The sequence below is a fragment of the Schistocerca serialis genome, chromosome 9 (genome assembly GCF_023864345.2).
Source record: "Schistocerca serialis cubense isolate TAMUIC-IGC-003099 chromosome 9, iqSchSeri2.2, whole genome shotgun sequence".
Lineage (NCBI taxonomy): Eukaryota > Metazoa > Arthropoda > Insecta > Orthoptera > Acrididae > Schistocerca > Schistocerca serialis.
The window spans coordinates 113,890,412-113,903,507 of NC_064646.1; the positions used below are offsets into that span (position 1 = coordinate 113,890,412).

The window sequence follows — 13,096 nt, forward strand, 5'->3', positions numbered from 1 at the left end:
GAAGACTGACCTCCAGTGTGGAATAAAAAATCTAACTCAGGTGCAGAAAGGTGTAAGCACTCTAGTGCTACAATTTTCAATTCACTGCCGAATTCCATCAAATGCCTAAAGAGTAAGAAAGCACTATTTAAAAATAATTTAAAGATACGTTTACTTGAAAAATCCCTTTAATTATTAGATTAATTTTTTGACAGAGAAGCATAAAATTCGGGAACATATATTCACTGCAAGTTTGTCAGGTTTTATAAACATGTGTTAATCTTTGTCTTTATCAATACTTTTTTTTCTGTTGTATTTTTATATTGTGTACTTTCCCTGCAGCTGTTTTTGTGATATAACTTATGTCCTACATCTGTTTTTGTATAGTAACTACTATGTTCTATGAAAATATATTTGTATATTCTTTAAGTCATTCCGCATTCTAGAATCTCTCACACATTAAAGAATTGAATATGTATATAAATAAATAAAATAAAGCTTATGCAATAGTGGACATCAATATAAAGGCAGGAGAGTTCCATGAATGTAATATTACATCATCTGAAGCATACACTTACCAAATTTACTATGAAAGTAGTGGGTACACTTAGACATTAAAAATCATGACTGAATTACAAAGTTTCTTTCACACCACAAGTAACAAAATAAAATGGAAATTGGCATAAAGGCACCCATTGTCATGTTGTGTTTTTGCATTGTTAGTAATTCATCCATACTTTTTTGTTCTTAATTACATCAAAAATTCTGTTCGGTTTTGTTAGGACTAGTTCTCTCAGTGAAATTTTTGCTCATCGTCTTATATCACTCTTTTCTCAGCTCACATTTGGCCTAAAATTACCTTCCATAGTGATAAACAAACCTTACAAGTATTCCATGGGGATTCAAATCCGGTCTACGTGCAGCTCAGGGCAAGACATCAGTATCTGTATCTTCAAAACCACTTTTGGGTTCTAGCAGAACCATACACAGCTGCATTACCTTGTTGAAACATTAGGCTTCCATCCCCCAGGTCCTCGTGCATTCTAAACAATTCTGTTTCCAGCACCTCAATGTACACAGAGTTCATTCTAGAGTTCAGCCAACCAATGCGATTTACCTTTAACGCAGAAGACTCCCAATTATCTGCTGCTCTGTTCTCAGACCATGCCAACAACCTGAAATTCATCCTGCCCAAACAGATTAAACTACTACTCCTCACTGAAGATCACTTTATTCCATTCTGAAGTCCATCACATATGTTTTCCAGCAAACTACAGTCCAAACTGTTTATGTTTGGTTGTTAATGAGGGTTTCTGTAGTAATTTCTTGAATGTGAAATGTTTGTCATATGACAATTTGTGGTATACGTCTGGCAGTTGTAAATCTGCAACAAGTTAAGGAAAATAATGGTTTGTGGCACTTGCTTTGTGCAAAAACAACACACTATATGCTTCAGATAATTTTCCACTTTGCCCATTTTTCTGTTCTGTCCACATTGTGCACCCAATCTAACAAAATTATCAGCCAATGTACTTTAACAGTTCTTTTTGGCAATTTGACGATTAGATAGTACCGTTTGCTTGTACATACTAATTTTTGCTTTTTCATCACATAACTGTTTTCCGCATGGCAGTGTCACAACCGTGTTTTATGTAGACAACATTCACAATCACTAATTCTGTCCATTTCTATCTACAGCAAAGGCACGTACACACATACTAAACACCACACACAGACGACTCCCTTTATACCGAGTTCTACTCTCTACCACCCAAATCACTGACATCTTGTATAAACCGTACTACCGACATCAAATGCAATACCATTCGACTGCATTTGTCAGTGTATTAGATTTCATACTATTACATGTACATTACACACAACTATTCCAACTGACATTAATTTTCCAGCAAATATTCATCCCTTTATACTCATTTCCACTACTTATGAGTCAGATTATACTGTTCTCTTTATACTGAATATTGGCTACATACTGCTGTAACTTCTGCACACATGTTCTTTATTAGGACAGTTATATTTGTTGTTGAATCCACCACTTGTTTAAGGTTACTAGAAATTACCACCAGTGAGTTGGTCCATTTCCAACATTTATTTGTTTTGCTCCTAACATGCAAACAAGCCATATTGTCAATGCTTGACCAAATCTCTGCTGAACTGCATTGAGAATACAAGATTACTTTTCAGTCCATTACATGGGTGACTGCCCAGTGATTTACAGTTATGAATTTAAAAATAAATTGAAATAAAAATTCAAACTAGGCAATTCATTTGGCTGGTGCAAAACTTGTGAGCTGTTTAGTTTCATTTCAGATTCTGATAAGTCATCATTTCCTTTACACAATTAAGGTTTAGACTGATTCCCTTAATATGCAAGTATGGAAAGTACATGAAAGGAAGGACATTATAATCACAACATTTACAGTTAAAACACTTTATTTGCAGTTCAAAATACATTGGGGAAAAAGCCTCAATCTTGGAATGAATTAATTTCAGAGGCATGACAGATCTATCTAATCTTCCCACTAAAACTAATGGCATAAGGTAATGTAATGACTATAATCAAAGTTTCAAAACTAATGTTCTTTGTTTAAAGCTATTGACTCATTGTCTTACAATGTCAAAACAATCAATAGTTACTTCATTAACTGAAAATAAACTTACAGGATGAACATGCTAATGTTAATTTCCACATGGAACCATGGTAATAGGGTAAAATAGGCACAGTGCATTTACATGTTTAATGGAATACTGTTGGCAGTCATCACTGTGGGATGACAGGAAAGCCTGGGATGTGTGAACAGCTATTTCCAAATAGCTGTCAAGAAAGCAGCGAGCAGACAACATGGTTTGTATTAGCTAAATAAAACCAAGGAACATGATATGTACTGAAAGAAGTTAAATAAGAAAAAAACCATGGCATTCCCTATCTCAAAACCTCATAAAGCATTTGTCATAAAAATAAAATTAATCTTGTGACCAAAATTAAAATGTAAATTAATGTGGAACATACATAACCTCTGATCACTCAGTCTTCTGAATCACTACACGAATGCTAAGTAACTGTAGCTTCCTTGCATAACATGACATATGTTGACTTTGCCATCTCACAATCCAACTATCCTTGACCTTTGCAAGAGACCAATCTATGACAAACTTCATCCCAAAACATCAACAGATAAACATCAGTCCATTGGTAGCAGCAATCTAAGACAAGCTTTCATAACCCAACGTAACCATGGACAATCTGCAAAGAATATCAGATGGTTTCAATTTTGTCACTCCACACACACTTTCCTCATAAATCACTGGTTACCTAAAACTACACACCCACTGCCTTTAAAAAAAAAACCTAACATTGCCAATCTGTAGAGGAAAACATTAGTGATGTAACGAACAAAACTGGCACAGCACTTTATTGCCCTCCCCCTCCAGAATTATTATATAACATATTTTCTGGAAAATCTTGTTTGTCTTTGAGATGATTTGGCACCACTCTGCGAGCTGCGCCCCTGGGTGTGATAGACTTCCCGCCCCTCCCCCTCACTATGTCAGTGGGTGACATAGCTCCAATTTTCTGTACTTCAATATGGAATCTGTATAGCAAGTCCATATAACATCAGATAACAGATTTTCAAAGTGTTTCAGGTCAAATATAAGTTATTTCATACACAATTGTAAACCCATGATGATTAAATTTTATCTTTCAGTGCTATGTACTATTTTAAATTAAAATCTTTTCAAAGGTGACTGATTATTTAATAACATCTATAACTTACATTTTCAAACTGACAAAACAACCAATACACACTTAATTAACACATTTAAAAAACATAGCCACTCACAATGTATGGAATGATGCAGTGCACACTCAACAAAAATAGTTTATATTACAATTATTTAGTGTGCACACATGCAAGCACCGACACATGCACACGCACCCTCACTTCACAACTATCTTGTGCAAGTTGATGTGAAGTAAAAGTGCACAGCTTTTCCAAATCACTATTTACTCTGTCCATCTGTGCGTACAATGAGTATTTGTACACACATAGTAAAGTCTCATCTCCTCCTGCAAAGAGAACATACGTATATATTATTGCTAGTTTTTGCCAAGTCTTAAAATTCATAAACTATAATCTGTTTACAATACATGATTAGTCACAGGTAGCAAATGTTTTTAATAATTGTTTAAATATAGCACTAGGCATAGGGACAAACTGTTCAAGAGCAAAACACCAGTAGTGTGTTGAAAATTTAACTTTTGTAAAATTCAGTCATATGAATGTATCACCAGCTTCTCCTTCTGAAATTAAGAATATTATACACTCTCCAAAATAAAAGCTCATCTGGTTTTGATGGTGTTTCAAATATAGTATTAAAAATCTGTCCCTGTGTAATAAACCTGGTCTTACCTGAAATATGTAAGGCATCACTATCTCAAGGCATTTTCCCAGAGAGACTGAAATATGTGGTTGTTAAAACCCCTCTTTAAGAAAGGTGATAAGAGGTATGTCAATAACTACTGACGTGTTTCACTGCTAACATTTTCTAAAATTTTTGAGATGATGAGGTATTCTAGAGTACTATCTCACCTTAGCAACAACAGTTTGTGTTTCAGAAGGGTTGCTTTAGTGAGAATACAATTTATACATTTACTCACCAATATTAAATAATTACAAGTATTAAATAATAAATTAGCGCCGACTGGTATTTTCTGTGACCTATAAGAAGCATCTGATACCACCTGTCTGTCCTGACCTATAACATCACCAATATGGCAGCAATGGCTACTTCTGGCACATACAAACTAACGACAATGACATCACTACACACATGCAAACAGGGACAAAAATAAAATGACAATGTCTCACTCCAAAAATAAAAGAAACTAACAGTACAATGGCAGAAAATTTGGGCTTAGGATGGGAACAAGCTAAAAAAAACACAGCACACCACTCCAAAACAAATAATAAAAAGAATTTAAATTATGACATTCTGCTAAACCATGTAAAGCACAGGAATCTGACACTTCCCCTGAGCTGCAGCTACAAAAAAAAACTCCACAAAGTGGAATCAGGCATTTACCTAGACCTATACAGCTCAATCACAGATACTGATACCAAACCCCCCCCCACACGCACACAGGCGCACACGTGGCCCTGGTCCAAGCCACCAGAACTCTAATCAATCTCTTGTTGTTGCCACAAACGCGACACCAAACATATTAAGTGATAAGGTCAAACATCTGCAGAAACTGTATGTCAGACATCATATCATCACTCATCTCAGAATGTAATGATACACTCGTGAACTTCACTGTCATATCCGTAACTGACAAAAATGCAATAAAAATATTAGACTTCTTTCCGCACAACAAACACCAAACAAATCAGACCTAACAAAGACCCCAAACGTATAAACAAGAAAAACCCTAATAACTCAGTAAAAACACTTCCACAACCGCTGTTACTGCAGCACGTCCACAAACTACCATCAGATGTCATGACCAAATACAATAACATGACATCTACACATACAACCAACTCAAAAACTCCACACCATAGTGATGACATACACTGCAACACCATTTTGTCACAGGTCAAAGCAGACGGGGGTGGAACCTGGTGCTTCCGTTGACCTGGAATTTTACTATGTGAATCACAGTATACTCCAAGGTAAACTGACATTTTATGGGACTGGTGGTATAGCCAACCAAGGGTAAATGTCATATCTAAACAAAAGAATGCAGAAAGTTGTACTTAGTAATTCAAACAATATAGCTCTGGGACATAATTCTGACTGGGGAGAAATCATGTATGTGGTGCCTTCCATCCAGTATACAACAAGCAGAATTAATTCTTTTTTGCAGATGACACTAGTATTGTCATCACCAGAAGCATACGAACAAAACAGAAGTAATGGTAAACAAAGTTCATAAAAGTATCATTATTGTTTTCTGCAAATGATCTCACCCCAAATTATAAAAAGACAACATATTCTGTTCTGCATATCTGCAGGTACTACACCAATGATAAGTGTAACACATGGAGAGGAAATAATAAATAGGGTGGAAACCTGAAAATTCTTAGTAGTCCATATGGACGAGAATTTTAAAAAAAAAAACACAACACATTTTGGAGCTCCTAAAACAATTTAGTTCTGCCACATTTGCACTCTGAATCATTGCAAATCTTGGGAAGCGAGAAATCAGTAAGTTGACATACTTTCATTAATTAACATCATGTGGAACAATGTTCTGACATCTTTAAACAAGAAAGCAACAAAATTTTTGATCACTTACTACTGATGTAAATTGGACAAACAGCAAGGCAAAATTTGATAAAGTGAGAAAGTTTCTCCCTGACAATTCCTATTCCATAGAAGAATTTCTGATATTGTAACATGAAAAAATATGGTGTGCAGGAATTACCAGCCAAAGGCTTAGCCGCAGTGGTAACACTGATTCCCATCAGATCACTGAGGTTATGCACTGTCGGAGCTACTTGGCTGAGAAGTAGCAGCAACAGTCACGAAAATTGACAACAGATCGGTGTGCTGACCAGATGCCCCTCTGTGTCCGCATCTGGTGATGCCAAAGGGCTGAGGATGATATGGTGGCTGGTTGGACAGTGTGTGTTTTTGTTGTAGAAATTACAAACTCGTCTGCATATTTTAAAAAAATAGAAATGTTCAGAATGTAACCGCATGTACAAATTGTGATGTGCATGTAAAATGACCTGTTTCACAGCATGATGATCTATCACTTAAAATGTTCCATGGAACATGTAACTAATTAACCAAAGAGGTGGAACATACAGAGACTACCCTGGAACCCATGATATTTCCGTGGAACTTTGTAGAGGACTTGTAAGCATTAACATGTTTTTGTTATTTCAACTATCTGTGGCAAATCTGCAAACTGTTTTGAAGGGTACCATAGATGTCTACATTACAAATAACTGTAATACTACTAAATCTAATCTAAATGGATAGATAAAACTACTCAATCTGGGTATTACCCAATTTGAGAAATATATTAATCTTTTTAACAAATACTCTTCCAACAACTGTAATATATTAGTTAGAAATACGAACTGTGACAGTCTTCACACTTAATCTAATTTTACACCCAGATCAAGCTGTTTCAAGTTTAAATTTAATGTTTTAAATGTAATGTGTGTACTACAAACCTCAGCTCTCCTTGTCTGTGCCTGGAAAAACACAGCTTCTCTGTGATTACATTTCGGACAGGGATGTTCCTCAGTTCGTGGCAATGTAGGGTCAGAAATAACATCAGAGACAATATGCGTTAACTCGCTGCAGAAAGAAGAAATATCTGTCACAACAGAATTGCGAAAACTTAAAATAGTGTCAGTATAAAGAATATTGCTTTGATTTTACTTACTCTATTTCGTGCATAATTTTGTTGACATAAATGCAATTGCTATCTGCTACTTGCTTGTAGTCACAATTGCGGCACTGAAACATAAAAGATACAATAACAGTTGCAGTAGTAAATTAAAAGAGTGATAATAGCTTCGTCAATGACACACACATATCGAGAAGCTTTCATCATCGCTCATTATGTATGTCAAACCTATCAAATAATAAACACAGGAGAGGAGAGAAAATCAAATGAACGTCAACATTTCTGGTCATGACCTAACGAAAAATTTTATTGAAATACAAACAATGTTTCAGAAAGGAGAGTCGTTTACAATTGAAAGGAAGGTTTGCGCATAATTTAAGGTATACTTACAGCGTACAAAAGTACTTTGTTTTCCTTGTCTTCTTTTGGGTACAACATGTTATTACTGAAATGAAAAAGGATCGAAGTTTATCAAAAATAGCTCAAGTTTCACCCTAGTAAGAACTGTATATTATTTACAAATTGCAGTTTATTAATCCCAAGACATTTATTTGCTTGTTAAGTACGTTATAGTTACACCAACGTAAATCTTAAATATTTTCAAATTAAGTAAGAAATAAATTTACCATTCCTGGCAGAACCTGATTCCGACGAAACCTGGCCCATCATCATGGGTATCGTACCCCGGTATTCTGGACATGTTCTCCTCTTACTCACTACACAACTACTTCGTCCGCTCAGTCCTGCCTACTGCCACAGGCGTCTAAAGCTAGCGAAATGAGGGATGCTCAACTACCGGACCTACCGATAGATGGCTCTACCAGCTGATTACTGTCGTCTGTATTGCCCGCCATATTTGAATTTGCCAAGAAGTTTCTCTCGGTCTATACGGTGTATAAGGAATTAAGGATTATCGAAATGGTGATTTCTTGTTCCGCTTGCAATTGTACGAAGCGATGGAGTAAGGAAAGTGACTTACCATTTCACAGGTAATAGGACTACCGATACAATACGACAACAATACAGACTTACTGCGTTTGCTAATTCGATGTTTTTGAACAGGTTTCCTCTAAAGCACCCAGAGTTGCTAAAGAAGTGGATTACTTCCGTGAAGCGGAAAGATTTTAAACCTACGCCTTGCAGTTTTCTTTGCGGAAACCTTTTCCGACAAGATGATTACGTAGTGAGCCCTGGAACGTGGAAGAAACGTCTCAGACCCGAAGCAGTGCAATCAATTTTTGACTTTCCGACACATTTGATGCCACCAAACAAACAGCCACGACGACATGTTAGGATTTTGAGTGACAACGATGCTTCTCCATTTGAGGTAGCTAATTAATTTCCTTGCTATGTGTGTGGTTTTGACTTTTGTGAATTTATTTCGTACGGACACAAATGGGCTACATAGGTCTAAGCAATGTTGTAATACAGTTCCACATTTTTGTTTTTAGCGTTCTGTCCTGGAATCCGTGCTTGATTTGCCCTCTGCAGAAGCTACTGATTGCGTGGAGAATGTTGTCAATGAGAATTCTTCCGTGGAAAGCACGTCCCATTTATCCGATGCAGAAGCTACGAATTGTGTCGAAATCGTTAGTATAAGGATGTTTTCACACCTCCAAAGTTTTCTTATAATATTTTTTCATCAAGCCTTGAGTTATTTCAATCATGTATAACGAAATTATTTCTTTATTTCAGAGTGCAGTTGGTTCTCAAGTAATTGATTGTGGTATACAGTCGAAAGTAGAAATGGAAGACAAGGCGACCGAAACTTGCAATTTTTTCTCAGACATTGTGCACGAATTAAAACGTAAACTGAAGTGTGACCGTGAAAAACTTCGAAGAAGAGAGAAGAAAGTGTTTTCCATGGATGACATCATAAGTTCATTGAAGGAGAAGGGGCATCTTCCTGAGAAGTTACATAACTTCCTCAATCATCAGAAAGGAACACAAGTGGAATTAGTGTGCAATTTAGTGGACAACTCTCTCTCGTCAAAGGGTAATAGATACACAACAAATGTGAAAATGTTTGCGATGACTGTGTACTTTTATTCACCAGCAGCATATGAATACCTGCAAAAATTAATGCCTCTGACTTATAAATCATTGATTTCCAAAAGGGGGGCAAGTGTCGACTGTGAAACTGGCTTCTTAAAAGATGTTTTTAATTACGTTAAATCGAACCCAATTGTAAAGGACCAGTTCAGCGATTCATGTCTAATTGTAGACAATGTGGCACTCAGGAAGCAAGTAGTCTGGGACCAAGGAACTAAGCAATACACAGGTTTTTTAGAGTTTGGTGGGGAAGTGCCTCAGTCAAAAGAAGTAATAGAGGCATCTGAGGCTCTGGTTTTCATGCTTGTCTCTATTAAAGGCAAATTTATATGCCCGATCGCATATTTCTTTATCAACGGTGTACAGGCAAATAATCGGGCCACACTGATAAAATCCGTTTTAGAGAGGCTGCATAGTTCTGGCATTAGGGTTTGGTGTGTTACATGTGATGGCTGCAAGGTAAATATAAGCACTTTACGTACACTTGGCTGTACTTTAAATTTTTCCAAGGGTGATTTTAAGAGCTACAATGTTTATTGTATCTTAGACATGTCATATGATTAAGTTTGCCAGAAATGCTCTAGCAGAAGTATCTGCTATTGAGTCTCCAACTGGCATTATTAGATGGCATTTTGTTGAGCAATTGAACAAGGTACAACATCTCCAACTGGCATTATTAGATGGCATTTCGTTGAGCAATTGAACAAGGTACAAGAAGAAGAAGGTATGACATTTGCCAAAAAACTATCAGGACAACATATAAGTTATGTAAATAGAAAAATGAATGTTTCATTAGCTCCACAGACTGAGTTCTAGTGTGGCAGATAGTATAGAGTGTTTGAGGAGGGTTGGTGATCCAAATATTAAAGGAAGTGAAGCAACAGTAGAATTTTTGTATAATATTTATAGGATTTTTGATATTCTGAACTCCAGAAATCCATTAGGTAAAGGGTATAAGAGCCCCCTGAGACTTGATAACAAATCTTATTGGCTTGGTATTTAAAAAAAAAAAATTAAATTTAAAAAAAAATGGTTCAAATGGCTCTGAGCACTATGGAACTTAACATCTATGGTCATCAGTCCCCTAGAACTACTTAAACCTAACTAACCTAAGGACATCACACAACACCCAGTCAACACGTTGGTATTTTCAGACACACTGAAAATTATATCAAAAGCTTAAAAATCATTGGTGTTCCATTGCTGCTCCATGCAAGAAATACTTTTGCTTTTGGGATAATTTTCAATGTGCAATCAGTAAGGCACATAGCTCTGACAAGTATGCTTCGTGTTGAATCTCCTTTGAAGTATTTGCTAACATATAAACTGTCACAAGACCACATAGAGCTTTTTTTCCCCTGCATTCGGTCCAGATGTGGTTGGAACAACAATCCAAATGCATACCAGCTCAAATGTGCCATGAGAAAGTTGCTCTTGGGTAACAGTGTCACTGCAATGAATGGGAATTGCTCAAATTTTAATGTGTGTTGTTTGCCACCTGTTTATGATTTTCATGCAAGAAAGCATGTAGTAGAAAGTGATGAAAGTGCTGCAGAAAATGAAGTAGAGGAGTGGTGTGCACTTCACATACTGAAGCCACCAGTAGTTAAATCTGCATTAGAATGCGATTCTCTCTATGCTTTTCCCAATATGGCCAATAAAAATGCATTTGTAAATTTTGTTAAATGGGGAAAACTGGTTAAAACAAGTGACTGCGTGTACTCTGTTGTAGAAAACTCGGAAACTGTTTCAGATGTTTGTGACTGCTGGGGATATGTGACAGAAACATATACAGGCCAATATTTTGCATTGTGTTAAAAATAAATTTGTAGATTACCCATTTCCTGCTCTTGGTCATGATTACCGTTATGAAATTAGGATTGAGGACTTACATCAGACTCAACTTGTTTGTAAGATTGCATCCCTATACTCTTGCATATGCTTAAAAACATGTGGAAAAAAAGCCTGCTGAGAAAATTTTAAACAACAAATCAAGTATAAGGCAGAAGTTAAATAAACTCATATTGTTTAATCATGTATAGTGCTCAAATTGGAAAAATTATGTAATGGGACATTCCATGCAGATGGGTGTGACACTTTGACAGCTTTTTTAAAACTATTTTGTCCATAGATTTATTGTTGTGTAATGATGAACTTCAAAAGATGAATCACATTGAAGTAAAATTAAGTCTTTACATCCTGTGTAGATATTGTAACAAAATTATTATTGTTTATTATACAAGCTTATTTTAAGATGTTTGGTGTTACAAAATATGCACTTGCATTAAAAACGGGTGATTTTTGTGAAATTAATGAAAAAAATGTTCTGAGACTTATTTGACAGATGGCTTTCAGTGTAAGAAAATATGTCCCTCAATAACTATGTTAACTTGAATTTTTCACTTTAAGAAAACAGTTTAATCACAGGATGGGTGTGATCTAATGAAGTATGCAGTGGCCCTATATTTCAAACAGTAATGTTTGTGGATACTCTGCAACATAAGAGCAATAAAATTGTTACTCTGTTAATTCTTCCTATAATGAACACAATGTTCCAGTTGATCATAAGCATTCTTATTACTTTATAACCATTCTAGAATAAGGGGACTTGAGTCAGGCAAAACCTAATTTTCTGAATTTTGTCCTTATTTTGTTAGGATGTCTTTCTATTATATTTTCCTGTGTTAAGGGGGGGGGGGGGGGGAGAGAATGCAAATAATCATATAGAATTATCTTTCTAGCACTACAAAGTACAGAATACAGTGATTACAGGTACACGTGGACATCTAGGAAATTTCAGTATTCATGTTACATGCCTAATTTTCATCAACATTTACCTTAATTATACGGTTACACTTTTTGCTGATTTGAACTGTGTACTACATGTTAAAAAGATTTTGTTTGGTCATAGTAATAAAAGCATTTCATTTTGTTAGTTCATATGTCCCATACGGAACTGAAATTATCGAGTTATGATGACAAAGGAAGGAAATAACATTAAGGAATCTTACTTCACAGAAATTATGTAACAATGGTTACACTTTATGCTAGTTAACTTTAACATAAACCATTTAGTTTTCCATTAAGAGTGAAAGCAGTTGCACGAGTCACGTAAAGAACAAAGTTTTCCATAGGGAACTAAAGTATTTTACGTTTGAGTTATTGCAGACCCAAAGTATTGTGATCTTCATATTTCTATTTAAAAAAGTTTGTAACTCAAATTCACAGACATTTTGGAATCTGTACATACATGTGTGTAGCAAGGTACTTTTCATGTGCCATGTGGAACCTTTAATTTTCTGGTTTAAATATAATTTATTTCATGAATTACCTTTAATACCAGCACTGTCTGAATGCATTATTTACCATTTAGAAGAAGAAATATTAGTGTACAGAATAACAAACCTCATGAAAAATGCGAGAGATTGTTCTGTACAGAACTTGGAATGGCTCTTTATCAATAACAGGTAAAAAAGACGGCTTCTATTAAATGTTCAAAGAAACCAGTCAGTACCTCTTAATTCGCCATAGAGGTGATACAGTAATAAAACAATTTACTTTTTTCAGAATTTCTGCTAAGTATTAAAAGTGTGAAGACGTATTCAATTAGTATTTGCTTTACCAATAACCTGTAGTACAAGCACACGTATAAGCAGATAATTATGGGAGTCAAGA

General features: G+C 35.6%; 1 protein-coding gene across 2 annotated transcripts; it reads right to left on the reverse strand.

The window, feature by feature from the left end:
* Positions 1-2,415: 2,415 nt before the first annotated feature.
* On the reverse strand, positions 2,416-8,502 carry LOC126418653 (DNA-directed RNA polymerase II subunit RPB9). 2 transcript variants are annotated; one of them, XR_007575883.1, is made up of 6 exons: positions 7,996-8,502; positions 7,760-7,814; positions 7,406-7,479; positions 7,191-7,317; positions 3,843-4,069; positions 2,416-3,244 (listed from the first exon to the last, which is right to left on the reverse strand). XR_007575883.1 is itself a non-coding variant. In XM_050085531.1 (5 exons), the coding sequence occupies exons 1-5, from the start codon at positions 8,067-8,069 to the stop codon at positions 4,007-4,009; spliced, it is 393 nt and encodes a 130-aa protein (XP_049941488.1). In that variant the 5' UTR covers positions 8,070-8,502; the 3' UTR covers positions 2,416-4,006. The 2 variants fall into 2 exon arrangements, 1 of the variants encoding a protein (XP_049941488.1); XM_050085531.1 differs by having other exon boundaries at positions 2,416-4,069.
* Positions 8,503-13,096: the final 4,594 nt, after the last annotated feature.